The 21,836-nt window shown below is 46.6% G+C and overlaps 1 protein-coding gene across 2 annotated transcripts in view; it reads left to right on the forward strand.

Moving 5' to 3' along the window:
• LOC147117333 (uncharacterized) overlaps window positions 1-21,836 on the forward strand; it is a 99,941-nt gene that overhangs the window by 55,895 nt on the left and 22,210 nt on the right. For both annotated transcript variants that reach the window (XM_085987130.1, XM_085987129.1), the window contains 3 exons: window positions 9,083-9,232; window positions 16,723-16,877; window positions 17,601-17,727. In XM_085987130.1, coding sequence (XP_085843256.1) covers window positions 9,083-9,232; window positions 16,723-16,877; window positions 17,601-17,727 — 432 coding nt within the window. The remainder of the gene's footprint in view (window positions 1-9,082; window positions 9,233-16,722; window positions 16,878-17,600; window positions 17,728-21,836) is intronic.

The following is a 21,836-nucleotide window of genomic DNA, read 5'->3' on the forward strand; positions in this document are numbered from 1 at the left end:
TGATTTAGTAAGGGAACTGGAGGTAACAGAATAGCACAGACATTGATAACCAAACAATCCAGGATTTCTATGGCCACAATCCTGTTAAGATTACTGGAATGTCTGGAATGCTAGTGATCATGTTGATAACGTAGATTCGTCCTTAGACTGCCAACAGGGCTTGAGAAATGCCAGGCTCCCTGGGCGGGTCAATTTAATATGAATTATAATACTGAATGGGGGGCAGTCACTATAAGCTAAAATAACATTTGGGCTCTCTGTAGTTTTGCACTCAATCAAAATTCAGAAATCTGAAGATTAACTTGGCCAATTCTTGGTAGTATAGTAAGAGTTAACATCCTGACGCTTTTGCTTTGAAGTTGAGGAAGACATTTCAGAGATTTCTTTTGTATATGTTCTATGTATTGGTTGTCTCTCCTTCCCCAGGAAATTTAATTAAATTGTTGGGGGAAGGGAAATAATTGTGTGTAGAAGGAGGAGAAAAAGGACCAAGCTTTGACAGTTATTGAAATTGCTAAAAATATACGTGTGCACCAATGATGAGTCTCCAAAGTTGATTCAAACAATGGATCTAGTTGTCTGGTTGGAATCAATTTTAACTTTCGATGACAAACTGTGGAAAGTTCAGGAATTGTAATTTCAGAGTTGTGACTAAAAAAACTTGATCTAGAAATGACCTATGTTATGTAGCTAACAATTCTGTGCTTCAGTCATTTTCACATTTATTAAAGAGGGTGGAGTTTAAGAAGCTAAGTATTGATCAAAAGCAAACCTGCCGAGAGCTCCCATAACAACTCAGCAAGCTTATCCAGTGAGTAGCTGAACCGTATAAGCCAGGAAGTCTCGATCTCCAGTTTGTGTTGTATCAGCTGATTTCAGTCAAGACAATAGACTGCGACAATTGGCTTAGGGAGGGCGAAAATCAGTTTCTGATCACTGTTCAGTGACTATTGCTGGAAGTTCATGTGTGAGAAAAGAATTGGGCTCTGTGTCTCTGTGATAGAATGACCTACCAACACACACTATTCAATAATGGCCACTGGGTGAGATAAATTCATACAGCACAGCCGTTTCTTTGAAAGAGCTAGCCAATTCGTCCAATTCGTCCCACTCCCCTGCTCTTTTCCCCATAGCTCATAGCTTTGCAAATTATTCCTTTTCAAGTATTTATCCAATTCCCTTTTGAAAGTTACTATTGAATCTGCTTCCACAACCCTTTCAGGCAGTGCATTCCAGATCATAACAACTCGCTGCATAAAATAATTAACCGAGATTATGGAAGTCAGTTTAGGAGTCCACACTGTTTGCGAGAGCCCGTTTCTCTGGCAACACAAACCAGAGGTTCGGGTGCGTACCGCCCACAATTTTGCGAATATAATTATTCGACCTTAATGACCGGGGAACGATTGGTAGTACGTGTCTGAATTTACAATTTGTACTGCTGAAAGGCGAGGCTCCCCACTAACAGTACAAACTTGGAAAATTATCCTTATGTGCTCAAATCCTCGAACACACAACTGAGTCAAACTGACACCATTATAACATTGTGAGTTGAATGGTGTGATAATTATGTTATTTGAGTGCACAACATACCTTCTGAAAGCTGCAGTATTTCTGTATTCTTAAGGCTGGATTCTGCTCCAGGGCTACTAGAGGTGGGTCGCAATGGGACTTCTGCCTGACACCTTGGGCTGGATTTTGTCAGTGTGGGCGGGCTGGGGCGTGTCAGGTGGAAATCGTGTCAGGACCCCGACTTCTAAGTGAAGTGTTGAAAAAGTGGGATTTTCCCCTAATTGGGCAATTGATTTCCTGCGTGTAGGAACCACTGGCCCAATGAATCTTTTCATACAGAAAGTCGCCTCCGATGACATCATCAATGCTGTTGGATTTAAGGCCTGCAAGCAGCCTTGCTTCTTCTGGAGACTGGAAACGCTTTGGACATTGTATGAAAGACTTCATTTACCGACCATGTCCACCAGCAAGCAAAAGTGTGCACCTCGCTTTGATAAGCCCTCCCTCCAAGCTCTGGTGCAGGGAGCAAGATCTAATAAGGAGGTGCTCTTCCCTTCCTCAGGGAGAAAAAAGCCACCACAACAGATTAAAGCTGTGTGGCTGCAAGTGGCCCAGGAGGTCAATGCCATCTCTATGTGCCGCAGAACCTGGCTGCAGTGCAGGAAGAAGTTTCATGACCTTCTCCGCACAGGAAAAGTGAGTATGACTTTCTCATCACCCTCAATCTCATCCCCATCACCTCTCCTCACCAGCACTCTGCTTTGCCAACCTCTTTCTCCACATCCCACCTGACACTGACATCCCTGCACCCTTACCCATTCCCTCTCTATGATCACATTCACTTAACTATTCTACCATGCAGCCCTCACACTCCCTATCACTGATGCAATGACAACAACTTACAACACACACTTTGTCTCCTTCTAAGCATCTATGCTATGGATTCTCTGCACTCACTCCTTCATTCCCACTCAAACTCCACTTGTGTCCCTCATTGCAGGAAAAGAGAGCCCGCAATAAGAGGGAAAAAGCGAGGACAGGAGGAGGGCCACCCTCGGTAGCCCAGCTCACCACCTCGGAGGAGGCGGCCCTGGAAATTGCCGGGATCGAGGAGGATTCCCAAGTGGGGGACGGACAGGCGGGTGCATCAGAGCAAGCTGGTGACAGAATAGTTTAACATCTCTCTCATTAACATTGCATGAGTCACTGATAATGATTCTGATGCTCTAACAGATTGACTTATGATCACCTGCACAATTCAATGTGCATGCAACCTTTACCTCACATCTCTAACTCTTTCCTTTACTTCCCCACAGGACCATCGAGAGCCCCCGTCCCCACTGTCCAGGAGGAAGAGCCTGAGCTTCCAGACTCCTCAGAGGAAGCTGCAACCTCTGAGGGCACAGCGTCAGCAGAATTAAGCGCACCCTGCACTAGCACAGACACTCGCACCTCGGTGGGACTTTCGGGACATAGAGTAGAGTTTCACCTGGTGTATCACAGCTCACAAGTGAGCATCAGCAGATGGTGGAGACAGGGACAGCAGTGGAGAGTCCTCATCGCAGCGGAGAGGACGCTCCCAGCTCGGCTCCGCTGCATATCGACCCTGTGCTTCTGGGTCCATCCAGAAGGAGAGCGGTGCTGGAACTCCAGGAACAGGTGCAGGAGTCTCTGGCAGGTTTTGTCTCCAGGGTCGCTGCGAGTGTGGAGCGAATGGACGAGTCCATCGCTAACATGAACAGAGCCTTTGTGGAGGCTTTGGCGCATGAATGCATCACCACGGAAAGGAATGCAACCTCCTTGGAAAGGATGGCTACCTCCATGGTAAGGCTGGCTACAGTAGAGGAGAGGATGGCTACGTCCATGGAGGAGCTTAGTCGCCAGGGTATGGCAAACATGGTAATTGTTCAGAATAGACTGACATCTCTTGAGGAGCGATGGTCAGCTATTGAGCAAATAAACCAGACCTTCATGCAAGTCCTCTGGAGTAGGATTTCCAGTGCAGAAATGGGTCCTCATGGCCCCGCTGCAGTGCAGCAAGGTGCTGTCCAGCCACTTGCTAGCTCTGAAGTGGGACAGACCCATGAGAGGGATGTTGGTGGCGTACAACAAGGAAGTGGGGGCTCCTCTCCAAGCGCTCACATGACCACACCACTGCAGAGCCCTTGGTCAGAGCCCCACCAGAGTCCCCACCCAACTGAGATCGGCGTCTCAGCCCCTGCACAGCCGCAGGAGCAGCAGACTGTTGCCGAGCCCTCACAGGTTCGCAACCCCAGAGGATGCCCACCAAAGGTGTCGAGACAGGAGCAGCAAGAAAGTGAGCAAGGGGCCTCCACATCTGCTGAAGCCACAGGGGAAGCACCATGTAGGAGCACGAGTAAGAGGAAGATAATGCTCAAGTAGTCACAAGGGTAGTCACTTGGGTGTAATGTTGTGTTTCTGTTGTTGCTGCTGCTGTTGGTACTGCTGTTGTTCATGGTTTTGCTGCTGCTACGGCTGGTCTTCGTCCGAATCTGATGTCCAGGAGGAAAGGAAATAAATGGTTCCCATTCTTCTGGTATATGCCTCAGTTGAGGAAGCGCTCAGTCAAGGTGGCGAGAGGGGTTTCCCAGGAGGTCACACTGGAGATGGGTGTCAGGCTCCAAACTTCCACAACAATGGCCTGCTAAAAGTTCCCCCAGACCTGAGGCAACAAAGTTCTGCCACCTGCAAATGATGATTGCTGAAAACTCCTAAATAATGTTGGAGCTGCAGCTGTTAGTAAGCAATCCACTTGTGCTGCCGCCAGGTTTTACTGGCGTGTTTCAGGGGAGGCGTGCAGCACGTGGGAAAACTGTTAAATCAGAAAGGCCTCTCAAAATAGGATTATAGAGGCACTTAACTGGTTGTTAAGGGCCTTGAGGGCCTATCCTGCCTCTTGTAGGCGGGATGGAAACGGAGTCAGAAAACACGTATTTGGTAAAATTGCTCGGAGGTGGGATTGGGCCTGCCCACCATTTTTTGCGATTTTACCACCTCCCATGCCTCCAATCCCGCCTCCTCGGGCCTGGCAAAATCGAGCCCCTTGACCCTACCATGAACCTGATCCGTTTACCATGATTCGGGTGAATTAAAAATCCCAGGTGGTTTCCAACGGTATCTCTGGTGTACACAATGAACCTGCCAGTGCCAGGCAGCAACCAGCAGTGTTGCAGCACCCGAAAAAGGAGGTGCAATCGTTAAAGGCTGCAGATTGTTACAGTTGTTATGAAGGCCTCTGGATGAGTCAAGGCCCAGTTTGGCAAAGTTATGGGGCCAAAAGAGAGGGAGAGGTGGCCCCGTCCCTCCAACAGAACCATTAGCGGGCTTCCAACTGCTGCTGCTGTGTGTACCTCCACCCCTCTTCTGGCATTACCTGGGGTTGCTGGTACTTCAGGGAAATTGGCCAGTTTCCCTAGACCCCCACCCACACTCACATCCCCGTCATTTCAACACAATGGGGCGATCACAGGTTGATACCAAGATTCCTATGGGGCGGAACGGGGGTGGGGGCAGGGGAAGGGGCTAGGAAGATGCAGTGCTGGATGGCCACATGGGCATACCACTGGTGGGTCCCCTCTAAAAGGTGCAGACAAGGGTGGGGCAGAGGGCTGAACATAAATAAAAATTGGAACAGGCAATTCTGGGAACTTCCAGGCAATGACTTCAGTCTAGACATTCCAGTGGGCACATTTTCACTTTCATTTCCACAAAGACTTGGACACTGGTTTCTTTCCAGGGCCCAGATTCCACTCAGAGTAGAAAGGAGGTCGGACCCATGGGAATTCCAATGGGGAAAACGATCCTGCTGGTCTGGTATCTTTATGACATCAGGGACCTTGTATGGGGAGGTTGTATCTTCTGCCCAGCTTGGACCTTCTCAGCAACTGGTCTCCAATGCTCTTCTGCACAGAGACCCTTTCCATCTGGGTCCTGCCCAACTTTCCTTCCCCTCCACTGTCCTCCTGACCAATTTACAGTGGGAATGTGGTCCAGGCCCTGGGGAAATGTGGGGCCAGTTTCATTACCAGCAGAGCAACATTTACATTTCAGTAGTAAAAGTGCAGTATGAGGGAAAAAGTTGTGTTGTTCAAATGTTTTGAAATACTCAAGGCAAAAACACAGTTTAAAGGATTTATGCACACAATGTTTGGATTTAAGCTGGTTTTGATACTTTATGGGGGAGAAATTCAGTATCATCCCTTTTGGGGTGCAATTATTGGCTGGGCGCAAAGTTTAGTGCCTGGTTCTAATTATCGCCTCCAACTGCAGACTTGGCTTCTATCGCCTCTGGAGGTGATTTGAGCGCTAAATCAGGCGCTACACACCTCTCTTAAGGTGGTAACGCCGAGGAGCGAGGCGCTACCTCAGAGCGCTGGCGAAGCTCATGTGATGTCAGTCAGCAATGGAACACAGATACACTGGCGCCGGCCAGTTCTTAAAGGGGAGGGTTGATCTTGCTCTCCATCCATACCCTGCTCATTGCAGCCTTGAATCTCAGCCTGGAGAGACCTGTACATCAATTCTGCTGGAAAGAACAATAGAGAGGCCCAGGGAAAGAGCTCAGAGTGCAGCCCCCATAGTCTCTTCTAAATCGATGCAAGGAAGGTCAAATCAAAATGAACCTGCAAAGTGCTGCTCAGTACCCAAAACTCCTTCACACTGTGTTGAATTTCTCCAGAAGTCTCTCTCTCTCAGAATGCGTGATGCAAAAATGTTGCCGACAAAAAAAGGAAGGAAGCGGCCACCTTTAAATAGCGCTCCCCCAGTCCCTTCCCGACTACAAAACGTTCCTCAACCTGTCGTTGCTAGCGGCAGGCGGAAAGGCAGGGGGCGCCAGTCAATATCCGGTCCGGGGTGCTACCGGGGCGTTGCACGCTCGACTGACGTCACGATCTGCGAGCACAGGAGATTGTGGCGGTAGTGTTTAGCGCCGCCACAAAATGTCTGGTCAATTTCGCAAGCGGCACAAACATCGCCATGCCCGGGCGCAAGTTGCTTTGTGCCCCATTAGCGCCCTCTTATATTTTTCCCCCTATATATTTTGTGGAAGTTTGTGCCTCTGACTTGGTTACAGCCTGATTCACAGCCACTAGTTTTGCTGACAGGTTAGGTTTCTTGCAGTATGAGAAACCCAGCTGTAGTTAATCTTTCCATCGTCAAAAAACATCTTGGGTGCGATTGAAACGATTGTTTTATTACTCCCGTGTGAAATACATGTGGAGAGCTTTTTGAAGTTTTGCCGATAGAATTTTATGAACTGCAGATGTTCTTGTAAGTTGACTGATTAGTAACAAATTGGAAACATGATTAGCTACAGAAAGCACAAAAAACTTGGCTTTGTAACATTTTTCCTTTTCTATTAATTCATTATATTACAATGAACTTATTAAAACCAGATTTTAAACAAGGATATTTTATTTGAAGAAATTATTAATTATGCATTGCCCTTTTCTCTCAACCCACATTACATAGAATGACATAGAATTGTAATTACTGTAAGTTAACTTTTTAAGCACAATTCTCTAACCAAAATCCCAGGCCTATTCCTTACATTGCTTTTAAACTAACTACTGGAAGCTAGACTCGGGTTTAATTGTCTTCTGGTCTTTACTTCCTCTCTGGTTGGTTAGTACCTTAGTGTCAGCTGTGGCTCTATATAAATGCAAGTTCTTTTTCTTTTACCTTACCTCCCTTAGAAAGCTTGGCCGAGATTGGTAGCTCATACTGAGGTAACCGTAGGCATAAAAAAGATGGTTTGATCACATGGAGGTGACAGGGTCTCAGGGACAGCTCATGACGTGTGCAATATGCAAGATGTGAGCAATCCTGAATCCATGCATTATACAGGGGAATCACACTTGCATGAATTGTCAGAGGACTGTGACTCCTGATTAGAACATTGCTGACAATTGTCTACAATACACAACATATAGGATGGGTAATACACACTCCAGATGGTCGTCATCCCACAGATTGAAAGACGGTCAAGAGTTGGATAGCGAAGTGAGATGGAGAAAGTAGGTGACTGTCCACAGGGGGAACAGGGAGTTAAAAATTAAGGAGCATCCCAAACTTCTAACACTGTTTGTTAGGAACATGGTTCTTTATAGCTATGAAGCAGACAATGATGGTGACTCAGGGAGGGTAGCCAGAAGTGATACCATGGCATTATGAAAAGGACTATCTGAGGGAAAAAGGAGACTGAACAGGAAGGCCATGGTTGTAAAGACTCTATAATTAGGTGGCTAGGTAGCTTTTTTTGCAGTCATGACCAGGAATCCCATATGATATGTTGCTTCCTGCGTGCAAGGTTTCGGGACATATTGGAGCAGGTAGAGAAACTGTTCGAAAAGGAGGGTGAATAGCCAGAGGTTTTGGTTCACATAGGAACCAAGTATATATGAAAGAGCAGGTTCAAGCCCTTGAAAATTCTGTTTCAAGGGCTATGGAATAGACTAAGATCTCCAGGGTAGTGCCACACTCTGCAGCAGATAGGAAGAGACAAAAATGGTTATGTGGCTTAAGGGATGCTGTAGAAGGGAAGGGTTTAGATACCTTGGACATTAGGACCATTTCTGGGGAAGGAGGAAATTATTCAGTAGGGACTAGTTTCACTAGAAAGGCTCAGGGTTAACCTTTTAGGCATTCAAGATTCTAAAGGGCATAGACAAAATTAATGCCCACACGTTTAATACTCACAGCAACAAAAGGGCATAGCCTCAAACATAGAAGAGGGAGGATGAAAAGACAGTTTAAATTTAACTACTTTACAAAGAAAATGATGAATGCATGGAATGGACTTCCAAGGAGGCAGTAAGAGAGTTGGAGAAGTACCTAGCAAAACAATGTGATTTGAGGGTAGGACAGGCAGTGTGGGATATGGTAGTTCCTAGACACTGATCAGCAATACTCTTTTCTGGTCCTACACATTCTATGTCCTGCCTCAACCATGCGTATTTCCGGAATATTCTGTTTTTACTTCAGGTTTTATTTGATCACCCCGCATCAGCTCCCTATCCAACACCTTAGTGTAAAATCCTCATCTATTTCAAAAACTTTCTCCATTGCTTTGCCCAGTCCTATCTCTATAATCTCCAGCAGCCCTGTATCCTCCCCTCTGTTCCTTTGACTCCAGCCTTTTGTATAATCCCCCCTCCCCTTCACCACACCATTGGTGGCAGAACCTTCAGCTGTTGGGGTCCTACTTGCTGTAATCTCCTCCCTAACAAAAAACCTTCTCAAAACCAATCTCTTCAACCAAGCGCTCAGTCCCTCCATCTAATCTTTCCCTTCTGGGCTTGGTATCTGTTTCCTTACACCTATCTGTGAAACACCTTGAGATTTTTTTTAATGTAAGTGTTGTATAAATGCAAGTTGTTGTTGCATTGTTATTGCTAAAAGTATACAAACCAGACTAAAGGTAGGAACCATAGCTGGCAATTCTATTCTGTTGACATGATGCGATACAATACAAATCTTTTTTATCCAGCTAATTTGACATCTGACCTGTAGGGGATAAGTAATGTGTTCTCTGGCCTGTGGTTTATAGGTTCCAAAGTCCCGGTGGTGGAGTCGTGTGCTGCACTGAAGGAGGCAGGATTCCAGCAATCACGTCGTTACATCATTGACCCTGATGGAGTTGGAACAGGAGTTCTACAGTTTGAAGTTTTCTGTGATATGATCTCTGACCCATCAACTGGTAATTAGATTCTAACAAAATGACAAGAGATGTTAGCTAGCAAATTTGCTTTATTTGAACAAAAGCACACAATCTTTAACTGAGCTGATATCAAAATAATTTCAAGCCACACTGCCTTTCAATAACACAGAAATACATAGAAGTCACAGTATAGTAACTGTTAAGTCCGTGAATGATTGAGACACGGACTAGCAGGAGTGAAAACAAATAGATCTTTACTGGTGAAAGGCATAAACGAAACTAAACAACAGAGGCTCTCTAGCGCCTTTTATACAGGGGTGGTCACTGCCGGTACTGCAGTCTGAGACCAGTTATTCTCTTAAAGGTACATACACAACAATTCCTCCCCTTTTTAGATAAACAGTACATAACATTCATTTAACAACTAAATGATAACGAATTACAATCACAATTACTGTTACTATATACAGTGGTTAAGTTTAAGCAATTATAAGTTCAGTCTTTGAGGAGGCTTCCTGATTCTGTCTGGATAACGCCTCTTTGGGGTAACAGGTTCTTCTGGCAATGTTGAGTCAGAATCAATGTCGTTGTTTGGTTTCTCTGCTTCCAATATTACCGGTTCTGCGGTAGCTGCAATTGGAACGTCGATTTCATTACCAGGTGTATCAGGTCGTGGTGTGGAGTTGACGTTGTCCAGTGACTCTAGAATCTGGTCAGCATGGCGTCTTACAATGCTCTCCCCAACGTCCACGGTATACATGAGAGGTCCTTGTCGTGTACAAATCGTTCCTCGCTGCCATTTCTCAGTGCGGTAGTCCTGGGCCAAAACTGGTTGACCTATCTTAAAACTCCTGGTTGGCCTTTCATTCATATTCTGAAACTGCCTGTTCTCCACATCTCTTCGGACGTTTGGCTTAACCAAATCCAAGCGGCATCGTAGTCTTCAATTGAAGAACATCATGGCTGGAGTTTGGTTGGTAACCGCATGTGTCGCATTCCGGTAGGCAAACAAGAAGTTGTCCACCTTGTGTTGTAGGGGTATATCTTCATTACACATTGCCTTGATAGCCTTCTTGAATGTTTGGACAAACCTCTCGGCCAATCCATTAGTGGCTGGATGATATGGGGCAGATGTGTAATGCTTAACACCATTGTTCTTTAAGAACCTCCGGAACTCTTCAGACACAAACTGTGGTCCATTGTCAGAGCAAATCTGTTCAGGCAGCCCATTCCTGGCGAATATGGTTCGTAAAACTGTGATAGTTTTTTCCGCGGTGGTTGAGGACATTTTTATTACCTCTGGCCACTTTGAATGTGCATCCACCGCAATTAAAAACATCAAGTCCATGAAGGGACCAGCAAAATCAATGTGTACCCTTTGCCATGGAGATGAGGGCCACTCCCATGGATGCAGAGGAGCTTGTGGTGGGGCGTTTTGGACCTTCTGGCATCCCACACAGCTCTTGGTCATCTCTTCGATTCCTCTATCGATTCCCGGCCACCACACAAACGCTCTGGCTAAGCTCTTCATTTTTACCCCACCCAGATGACCCTCATGAAGCTCATTGAGCACTCTATCCATCAACTTAGGTGGAATTACTACTCTGGATCCACACATCAAGGTTCCTCTGCACACTGACAGCTGTTCTCTTCTCGGTGAGAATGCTGGCAGCAGTGGTTCGCCATGTGCTGGCCATCCCTTCACCGTTAAATCATAGACCCGTGATAGTGTCGGGTCATTCCGTGTTTCCTTTTCTATGTTTGCATTCGTCACAGGGAGACATTCGATTATGGTCGAGTGGAATAACTCCATTGGATCCACTGCAAGGTCGTCATCTTCCACCGTCGGCAACGGTAGACGTGACAATCCATCAGCATTTCCATGCTGTTTAGTTCCTTTGTACTCGATGTCATATTGGTGTGCCCCTAGGAAAAGGGACCATCTCTGCAGCCGTTGTGCTGTCATTATAGGTACGCCCTTCTGAGGGTTGAAAATGGAGACGAGGTTGATGATCGGTTAGTAGAGTAAATTTTTGACCGTGCAGATAGTGATTGAACTTTTTCACCCCCCACACTAGGCTGAGGGCCTCTCTGTCAATCTGGGCGTAGTTACGCTCGGCAGAAGTTAACGAGCGTGACGCAAAAGCTATCGGCCTCTCCAAACCATCAAGGAATTTATGTGACAGTACCGCCCCAATGCCGTAGGGAGACGCATCACACGCCAGCCTGATTGGGAGTGCTGGGTTGTAGTGAGCCAATACTTCCTTTGAAGTGATTAAGTCCTTACTCTTCTGAAAAGCACGTTTACAATCATCGCTCCATTTCCATGCTACCCCTGTTCGTAGCAGGGCGTTCAGCGGGTGCAGAATTGTCGACAAATTCGGCAAAAACTTATGATAGTAATTCACCAACCCGAGGAATGACCTCAGTTGCGACACATTTTCAGGCGCTGGGGCCTTAACAACCGCTTCAATTTTGTCAGGGGACTTATGTAACCCCTCTTCATCAATCACGTGGCCACAATACGATATCTGTTTTTTGAAAAATTCGCACTTGGGGCGGTTGGCTCACAGCCCATGTTCCCGTAGTCTAGTGAGCACCTGTTCTAGGTTGTTAAGGTGTTCACTGTCATCTTCACCTGTTACAAGGATGTCGTCCAAGTAACACTGAGTCCCCGGAATCCCTTGCAGGACTTGTTCCATAGCTCTTTGCCATATCGCCGGAGCCGATGCTACTCCGAATACCAATCGATGATACTGGTAAAGACCTTTGTGAGTGTTTATCGTGAGATACTTCCTAGAGGACTCTTCAACCTCCATCTGCAAATATGCTTGTGCTAGGTCAATTTTTGTAAAACGCTTCCCTCCAGACAGCGAGGCGAAGATGTCTTCTATCCTTGGAAGAGGATATTGTACTGTGTGAAGGACAGGGTTCACCGTCACCTTGAAATCCCCACAGATGCGAATCTTCCTTGGCTCTCCGGACTTATTGCTTAACGTTTTCTTCATGATAGGAACGATGGGTGTCGCCCACTTGCTCCAGTTGACCTTAGACAACACGCCCGCCTTCTCCAGATTCTCCAGCTCTGCCTCGACGGCTGGGCGAATTGCATATGGTACCGGTCTTGCTTTGAAAAACTTGGGAACTGCGTTCTCTTCTATTTTTAACGAGGCGGTTATGCCTTTAAGCGTGCCCAGTTCTTGTTGAAATACCTCTTTGGCGTTAGCTAAGATTGTTGACAATCGTCCAGGAGTGACGTCTTCATCTTTTTTACCGTCCACCGTCATTGCATGAATGGAATGCCAATCTAAGTTTATCTTCCTGATCCATTCCCGTCCCAATAACGGTGGTCCACCATTTGGCAGTATGTAGAGATACAATTTCCGTATTTTCTTGCCATTGTATTCGACAGGCACCCTTATTTTTCCTCTGGGGTATACTTTTTGCCCCGTATACGTCGTCAAGACGATGGATGTCTCTCTCAAGGGTATGTGTGAAAATAGCCGCTCGTAGTCTTGTCGATTCATGACGGTTAGCGCTGATCCTGTATCCAATTCCATTTTAACTTGGGACCCTGCTATCGTGAGGGTGACCCAAATGGTTCGGTGATCCTCTTTTGCGATTACATTGTGAAGTTTGAGACAGCTTAATCTCCTGTTCTCGGATTCACTATCGCTCATCTGGTCTTCAGAACTACTGTCCGTCATCTTTTGTACTTTCTTGTACGGTTCCTTAGTAGCCTTTTTGTTGTCGCTGGTCTTCTTCCCAGACCTACAAACTCGTGCAATGTGTCCAATCTTCCCGCATTGTCTGCATATTTTGTCTTTGGACCAGCAGTCCTTCTGGTCATGGTTAGTTCTGCCGCAGTGATAACATTTTGCAAATCCCCGTGTCATTTCATGGGTGCCGTATTCCTGTGGTTTTTGTTGAATTTCTGCAGCTCCCCTGGCTGCTGCTTCATACGATACTGCCACGCTGAAAGCCTTATCTAGCGTCAGCTCTTTTGCTGCGAGTAACTTCTTTTGTGTTCCTTCACTCAGGAGTCCACAGACAAATTTGTCCCGTAGGGTATCTGCCAGTCCTGCTCCGAACTGGCAGTGCTTTGATAGCTTGCGTAGTTCCGTAAGATACTCAGCATTGCTCTCATCTTTGTGCTGAGTTCTCCTGTGGAATTTAAATCTTTCTGCTATCGACAGCGGTGCAGGGTTTAAGTGCTGCTGTAGAACAGCAACAATTTCGTTAAAACTCTTCGCCTTCAGTTTGGCTGGAGTAATCAGATCCCGCAATAGGCCGTACGTTCTAGCGCCCATTAAGTTTAGCAATATTGATGCCTTTTTCCCCTCCGCTATTTCATTTGCCTCGAAATATACCTCGACTCTTTCCACATACGTGGTCCAGTCCTCTAATGTATTATCAAAAGCAGTGATACAGCCAGTCTTCGGCATCTTGCAAATCTAAAATGGCACCTCCCGCGCTTTGCCTTCTTCCCCGCTGTTGTTAGCGCTGCTTTCCACGGTTTCTTGCGCGTATTCTTTTTCTTTTATTATTTTCCCGTCGTGGAGCGGACCCTCTGGGACACTTCCCTCCCTCTTCTTAGGTCCGAACGCTGCCCGGCTTCGAAACACCGGCCGCGCCCTGTGTGCTCCACCCTCTCTCTCTCTCTTTGCTTCCCAACTCGCTGCCCGGCCCCGTTGAAAGGCCACCCGATCGAGCTTCAGCCCGCCGCAGCCCAGGAAGGATCAGAGCACTACCTGCCACCAGCCCGATTAGCTGGGAAACCACGGACTGAGGAACCCAGCCTGGCTCTGGAACATCACTCCTGCAAAGCCTTCAACCCGATGATTGACGATCGACGCCCGTTCCTCGAGTTTCAATGGACTCTTTTTCTTTTCTTTCGACCTTCAACAACGTCGTCGGAGCTGCTGCCGAGTTGCAGGTAAGTACAAATCAAATCAAATCAACTTTTATTGTCATTGTTAGTGCACAAGTGCAGTACAACGAAATGTAGGCTTGCGGCTCCCGAGAGTGTACAATTTGGATTAGGACACTTAAACATTTCAACATACAGTTGTACATATATATTAGCATAAATATGACCATAATAAAGTGCATCGGCAGATGTGCAGGCTTTAGTGTTTATTTGTGGAGTTCAGTAGGATGACAGCCCTGGGAAAGATGGTCGTACGGGTGCGAATGCATCTGTAGCGTCTTCCAGATGGTAGGAGGGCGAACAGACTGTGGCTGGGGTGGGTAGGGTCTTTGATGATGGTCCGTGCCCTCCGTAGGCAGCGTTTCTGATATATATGTTCTATGGTCGGTAGCCGGGTGCCGGTAATGCGTTGGGCAGTTTTGACTACCCGCTGCAGGGCTTTCCGGTCATGGGAGCTACAGCCGCCGTACCATACCGTGATACAGTTTGTCAGAATGCTCTCTATAGTGCAGCGGTAGAAGTTAGAGAGGATCGGGGGTGACAGATTACATCCCTTCAGCCTCCTCAAGAAATATAGGCGCTGCTGGGCCTTCTTCACCAGAGAGGAGGGGTTGAGGGACCAGGAGAGGTCTTCCGTGATGTGGACTCTGAGGAACTTAAAGCTGGCCACCCTTTCCACCTCCGCCCCATTGATGTGGATGGGGGTGTGACTTCCGCCTTTGGACTTTTCTTACTCGTCGCCAGTGTTAACTCCGTGAATGATTGAGACACGGACTAGCAGGAGTGAAAACAAATAGATCTTTACTGGTGAAAGGCATAAATGAAACTAAACAACAGAGGCTCTCTAGCGCCTTTTATACAGGGGTGGTCACTGCCGGTACTGCAGTCTGAGACCAGTTATTCTCTTAAAGGTACATACACAACAGTAACAGGCATTCAGACCAACCAGCCCACGTCAGCGTTTACCCTCTACGTAAGCAAATAGTCTGAATCACATTTTCCTAGCATTATTACCTTGCTAAACTGAAAGAATCTCGGAGGTAATCTGATCTTATCGCAACAAACTACATTAAATACATTTTAATCCAGATAATAGCCTAGGGTTTACTAGAGGTGCTGTTAACAGGGCAATTATGTTAAAATATTATTAACTTTCCAGAGATGTAGCACTTCCATAGAGACAACTGGCTTGGAACCTCCGGGGAGATTATGTCATATGAACCCATCACAGTTAGCAAACAGGTGTATTAGGCTCCACAATTATGTCATATATATCTGCATGTGCTTTTTCAATTAAAAAATGAACCTGGTTGGTGGGAGTGGAGAGGGGCGAGGGCGGGTGAGGTTGTGGAGGGGTGGGGGTGGGGGGAGGGGCAGTAGGGGGCAGTGGAGGAGCTGCTTTTCTACATTCTGGGCCAGACTTTAAGTTTATTGGTAGCCTGCTGAATACTAGGAATCAGACTAACTTTTACCCAGATAAATTTACAAAAAGGACATTAGTTTGTTGGACAAATTTGGCATCAGCTTTGTAAACTAAACCTGACAAATTCCTAAGCCACTGAATTGGTCCATAATTATCTCAATCTGAATTCAATCCTGAATGCCCCCATCTCTGATTTTGGTATAATTCTGAGTGATGCAGCGAGTGGTGAAAGGCTGCATGGGCAACCGTGCGGTACACAAATGTAGCAGTCAAGCTGGTTTGAATGGTAAAAGCTGTAATAGTATTCAATTCAATAGACGACTTACCAAATAGTGAAGCAGAACCTGCCATAAACTGTGTTAAGCCTTTCATACCCATCTCTTTCTGGAAGGCAGTGTTGTGAGAAGGGACTGTCTTTTAATGTGCAACCCTCATGTCTGAATGGTGAAATTCACCAAAAAGATTTTCTGATGAATAGAGCAATTTCTCCATCTAATGACTTTTGCCATATTAAACATAAGCTATTCTACTCCAATAAATAGGAAAAAAACCCTATAAAAATGCTGGAAATACACAGCAAGTCAGGCAGCATCTGTAAAGAGAAAGATGTTACCGTTTCAAGTATTGGCCATTGATCAGAACTGGAAGCTGGAAGATAAAGCAAACTATTTAACGGAACTAAATAAAACAAAAGGTGGGGAGGAGGGAGGAAGTGAGAAAATAGGCAATGTCCAAACAGGTTTTAGTATAAAGGGTGCAAAATAGACAATGAGAAAAAGTACTGGAAACCAAAATTTAAAAAAAGTGGGAACACACAGCTAACATCCTGAGTGCAGAGCTCTCCCCACAAGCTGTATTCTGATGTAGGGGCAAGAAAACTTTCCCCCCCTCCCCCAGAAACCAATGGACCCAGCATGCTACCCGCATCCCACTAAGGAAATGGGGGTTAACTAAGGTCAAAGTTGCTAAAGTCAATTGCAATGGATTTTATTCTACTTCATCAGATGACAATAATTGGGATTCACCAGAAAATATTAAATATACCTCTTCACCAAAACACATTCATCTGCCACAAAATTGGCAATAATTGGGAGGAAAATCTAGGCCACAAATTATAACAAAGGCTTTACTTAAAGAGTTTTCAATGAAACACTAACTGTCATGTGTCTGGTGCAGCTATAACCGTTGTAAGCCACGACAGTGAAAGACGCACAAGAGTTGCTCCCTGTGAGGAACCCGGCTGTTACAGCAGAGAGATAAAATATGAAGCAGAACTGATCCAACTGAATGCCCTCACACGCATTTCTGAATCCTGTGAACAACATGTCAAGGTGAGAGTGCTGTACAAGTCTTAAAGAGCCACAGTTTGAAATCAGTGCATTTGTTTTAAAGTTCTCCCAACTGTAGTTTTCACAACAGAAAAGTCTTTCCATCCTCCTACTAGTCGCAAGCTTTTAAAATCCAGGCTTGCTGTCACTTAATTACAACTTCTAAGTTTACTTGAGAGCCAATTCCTTGGTTGGGCTCTCCTGACACTTTCCAGGAGCACTGACTGGGAAATGGTGGGCCCACAATGCCTGATTTCCATTCATTCAGCTTTCTAATCTTTTTTTTACTCTCTGCAACCCTGCTGGGGCCTTGCACTATGGGCTTTGGTCTTTCACCTTGGTTTCTTAATAAGAAAAAAATGGCATCACTTGTTCTAATCCTCAGAATAAATAGAGATAAATGTAGCTGCATGTGCCCATCAACATGATGGGAATCAACCCAAATCACTCTGTGGAGTTGTACTCGTATATTATGTCAAATTGAACTCACTATTAGGTTATAGAAATTAATATGCAAAACAGCACTATGACATTATTGGACAGTGTCTTCATGAAAATATTTATGGGGGGGGGCGGCTTTTAGCTATTCTAAATGGGTCGAAAGCTTAAAAAAGCACAAAAATTAAGCGTGTAATGCAGCCAAGAAATAACACTGTCCAAGGTTTCAGGGATAATTGCTTTATGATTTATGCTGCTCCAGCTCAGCATTTCCTATTGTTCCTATAGCTGGACTGTCGCCATATTCGCTTCATCCAAGCAGGCTGGGGCTGGTGGCTGTCGTGGGATGGAAGGAGAATGTTCTACTGGGGAGGTGCAAGTCCAGATAGTGGTCGCTGTGCTTGTGGAATGACAGGTACCTAAGAAACTCAACCAATCAGCTTTTTGATTGTACATATTCTGGAACATAGAATACATTGTTTTAAGGATAATTAAAGTAAACACAAGATTGCACTCAATTAATTTTTTTTTTTAAAGGTATGAAGGCGAGTTAAAATGTTTCCATTTCTGGTTCATTCAGACACAATATAATTTAGTTTTAGCTTAACATCAGTTACATCAATTCAGTCACAAGACATGGGGAGAAATTCAGTTGTTTGCGCCACCTGTTAGCACCTTAAGAGGGCGATAAGTGGGGCGCGAGGCAGCTAGCGCCCGGGTGCGGCGAGACCTGCGCCTCTCGCGAAATTGAGCGGACATTTAGCGGCGGCGCAAAACCGCAACGCCCGCTCAGTTGCGCGAGCAGCTCCTGACGTCATTTCATGGTGCAACGCCCTTGGGGCGCCCCGAACCGGAAATTCAGTGGCGCCCCCCTCCTTTCCGCCTGGCGCTCCCAGCGACTGGTTGACTGGAACGGTTCCCAGTCGCTGTGGGGCTGGGGGGGCGCTATTTAAAGGGGGCTCTTCCTGGCTTCTTTGTGGTAGCCATTTTTGGACCACTCCTTCTGTGAGAGAGAGGGAGATTTGCAGAGAGACAAAGGGAGAGAGCTTTCTGCATTGAGTCAGCGCTCGCAGAGGTACTTCTGGCTTCGGCCCAGAGCTTTGTAGTTGGTTTGCTTTTTCACTGGCATAACCTTGAGTGGCCACATACTATGGGGGCTGCAATGGGTGGAAACGTTGGGCTTCTCCATTACATTGAGAGGGCTCAGAGACACCGAGGGAGAGTGCCAATCATGGCCAGACGGAGGAGGGCCAACAGGCGTCGGCACATGAGACCTTACCGTCCCAGGGTTTTCCGCCAACAGTTCTCATACCTCAACATGTCTGAGGAGCAGTGTTTTCGGAGGCTTCAATTCAGCAGGGAGGTGGTCACTGAGCTCTGCCACCTGCTTCAGCCAGATCTGCAGCCTCAACTGAGGAGCAGAACGTCTCTGTCGGTGGCAGTGAAGGTGACTGTGGCTCTCAACTTCTATGCCACCGGCTCCTTCCAATCCGCTACTGGGGACATTGCCAATATCTCCCAGTTTGCGGTGCATTGCTGCATCCGTCAAGTCACGAATGCCCTCTTTAAAAGATGTCAGTACATCTCCTTCCCCATGACTCTGGACAAGCAGCAAGAGTGCGCAATGGGATTTGCAAGAATAGCGGGCTTCCCCATGGTCTAGGGCGCCATTGACTGCACGCATGTGGCTTTGCGGGCGCCGCAAGAGAATGCTGAGGATTACCGCAACCGGAAGGGGTTCCATTCGTTGAACGTCCAGTTGGTGTGTGACCACAGACAGCTGATACTCGCTGTCAATGCCCGCTTTCCAGGCAGCAGCCACGACACCTTCATCCTGCACCAGACTTCTGTGGCAGACCTTTTCGAAGCCCCGGCTCACCCAGGAGGCTGGCTTCTTGGGGACAAGGGCTATCCTCTGTGCACCTGGCTGATGACCCCGCTCCGTGCGCCCAGCACCCCTGCTGAAGAACGATACAATGAGAGCCATCAAGCGACCAGGAACATCATTGAGCACACAATCGGCGTGCTCAAGCAACGGTTCCGCTGTCTGGACCATTTCGGGGAGCCCTTCAGTACTCACCTGAGCAAGTCTCCCATTTCGTTGTAGTGTGCTGCATGATGCATAACCTGGCAATCCTCAGGACTCAGCCACTGCCACCAGACATTGGAGCACCAGCGGAGGAGGAGGAGGAGGAGGAGGAACACCAAGACGGGAGGGAGGCACAAAGTGCAAGGGCCATCCGTCAGCGGCTTATTGCAAGTTGGTTCTAAGCCCCCTCTGAGGGAATGGCTTCTGCCATTGAAAGAACATGAATGGAACTGTTCCGCAACCCCTAAGCCGGTCAAGGCAACAAATAGTTCAAAGAGCAAACATGCACATTCTGAATAAAGACACTTCTTTATTTAACAAACTGTGTGCCCTTCCCGCATGACAAAGTAATAGAGAGAAACCCCCAAAAAAGCAGTCAGACACATAACTGGCTCTCACAACCTGGAGACTGTTGTGTCCGTGTGTTAATAGAGACACTGAAGGCAGGAGTTGGTTTCACAGGTGTTTACTGAACAAAGTCTGGAGGTGAACTAACTGATACAACACAATATACAGGCTTATATAGCCCGAGTGGCCATTACCGGCATTACAGTACACAGGGGGCTCTTAAAGGCACATAGACTACAATTCCTCCCCTTTTAGCCAACCAGTACATAATATTTTAAGTAATCATTAATTACATGTTACAAGAACAATAATCTACACATTGCTGCAGTTAATCAATTATAAGTCAGTCTCTCTGGAGGCTTCCTGACTCGGTCCGGATAACGCCTCGGTGGTGTAGTAGTTTCTGGTGGTGTATTGGTTCTTTTGGCAAGGCTGATTCGGCTTGAATGCCAGTGTCGGGTTCACCTGGTTCCAGTATCACCGGATCGGAGGTAGATACTATGGGTATCTCTACTTCATCATTAGGCGTATAGAGTTGTGTAGGTTGTCCCTTTTCGGATGACTCTATGATTTGGTCAGCATGGCGCCTTATTATGCTTTCTCCAATGTCCACGGTATACATCAGCAGTCCTAGTCATGTGCAAATAGTTCCAGGCTGCCATTTCTCGGTATGGTAGTCCCGGGCCAAAACTTGTTGACCTATCTGGAAGGTTCTAGTTGGCCTTTCATTCATGCCTTGAAATTGCCGGTTCTCCACGTCCCTTCTGACGTTTGGCTTGATCAAATCCAGCCGGCATCTTAGGCTTCTATTGAAGAACATCATGGCGGGAGTTTGGTTTGTAACCACATGTGTTGCATTCCTGTATGCAAACAAGAAGTTATCTACCTTATGCTGAAGTTTTATGTCTTCATTACCCATGGCCTTTATGGCCTTCTTGAAGGTCTGGACAAACCTTTCAGCCAATCCATTAGTGGCGGGATGGTATGGGGCGGACGTGTAGTGCTTAACCCCATTGTTTTTTAAGAACTTCCTGAATTCTTCGGACACAAATTGCGGTCCATTATCAGAACAGATGTGTTCAGGCAGCCCATTCCTGGCAAATATGGTCCTTAATACTGTGATGGTTTTTTCCGTGGTGGTGGAGGACATCTTTATTACCTCCGGCCACTTGGAGTGTGCATCAACCGCGATTAAGAACATTGGATCCACAAATGGACCAGCAAAGTCGATGTGTACCCTTTGCCATGGAGATGAGGGCCACTCCCATGGATGTAGAGGGGCTTGTGGTGGAGCATTTTGGACCTTCTGGCATCCTAGGCAGCTCTTGGTCATTTCTTCGATGTCTCCATCGATACCTGGCCACCATACAAACGCCCTGGCTAGGTTCTTCATTTTCACTCCACCCAGATGCCCCTCGTGAAGCTCCTTTAGAACTTTATCCTGGAGTTTGGGTGGAATCACCACTCTGGATCCACACATCAAGGTTCCTCGGCACACTGACAGCTGTTCTCTTCTTTGCGAGAATGCTGGCAACAGTGGTTCGCCATGTGCTGGCCATCCCTTCACTGTTAAATCGTAGACTCGTGAGAGAGTCGGGTCATTTCTTGTTTCCCTTTCAATGGCAGAATTTGTTACTGGTAGACATTCGACTATGGTAGAGTGGAACATCTCCACTGGGTCTACTGTAGGTGCCTCTTCTACCGTTGGCAACGGTAGGCGCGATAAACCGTCAGCATTCCCATGCTGTTTTGATCCTTTGTATTCTATGTCATATTGGTGTGCCCCTAGAAAAAGGGACCACCTCTGTAGCCTTTGCGCTGTCATAATGGGAACACCCTTTTTAGGGTTGAATATGGAGATGAGGGGTTGATGGTCAGTCAACAAGGTAAATTTTTGTCCGTGTAGGTAATGGTTGAATTTCTTCACTCCCCATACCAGGCTGAGTGCTTCCCTGTCGATTTGGGCATAGTTACGCTCAGCTGAGTTCAATGAGTGTGACGCAAAAGCTATCGGCCGTTCCGAGCCATCAGGGAATCTATGCGATAATACCGCTCCTACGCCGTAAGGGGATGCATCGCACGCCAGT

This window comes from Somniosus microcephalus, chromosome 5 (assembly GCF_052327205.1).
Source record: "Somniosus microcephalus isolate GS21.2 chromosome 5, FLI_Smic_1.0, whole genome shotgun sequence".
In the NCBI taxonomy this organism is placed as follows: Eukaryota; Metazoa; Chordata; class Chondrichthyes; order Squaliformes; family Somniosidae; genus Somniosus; species Somniosus microcephalus.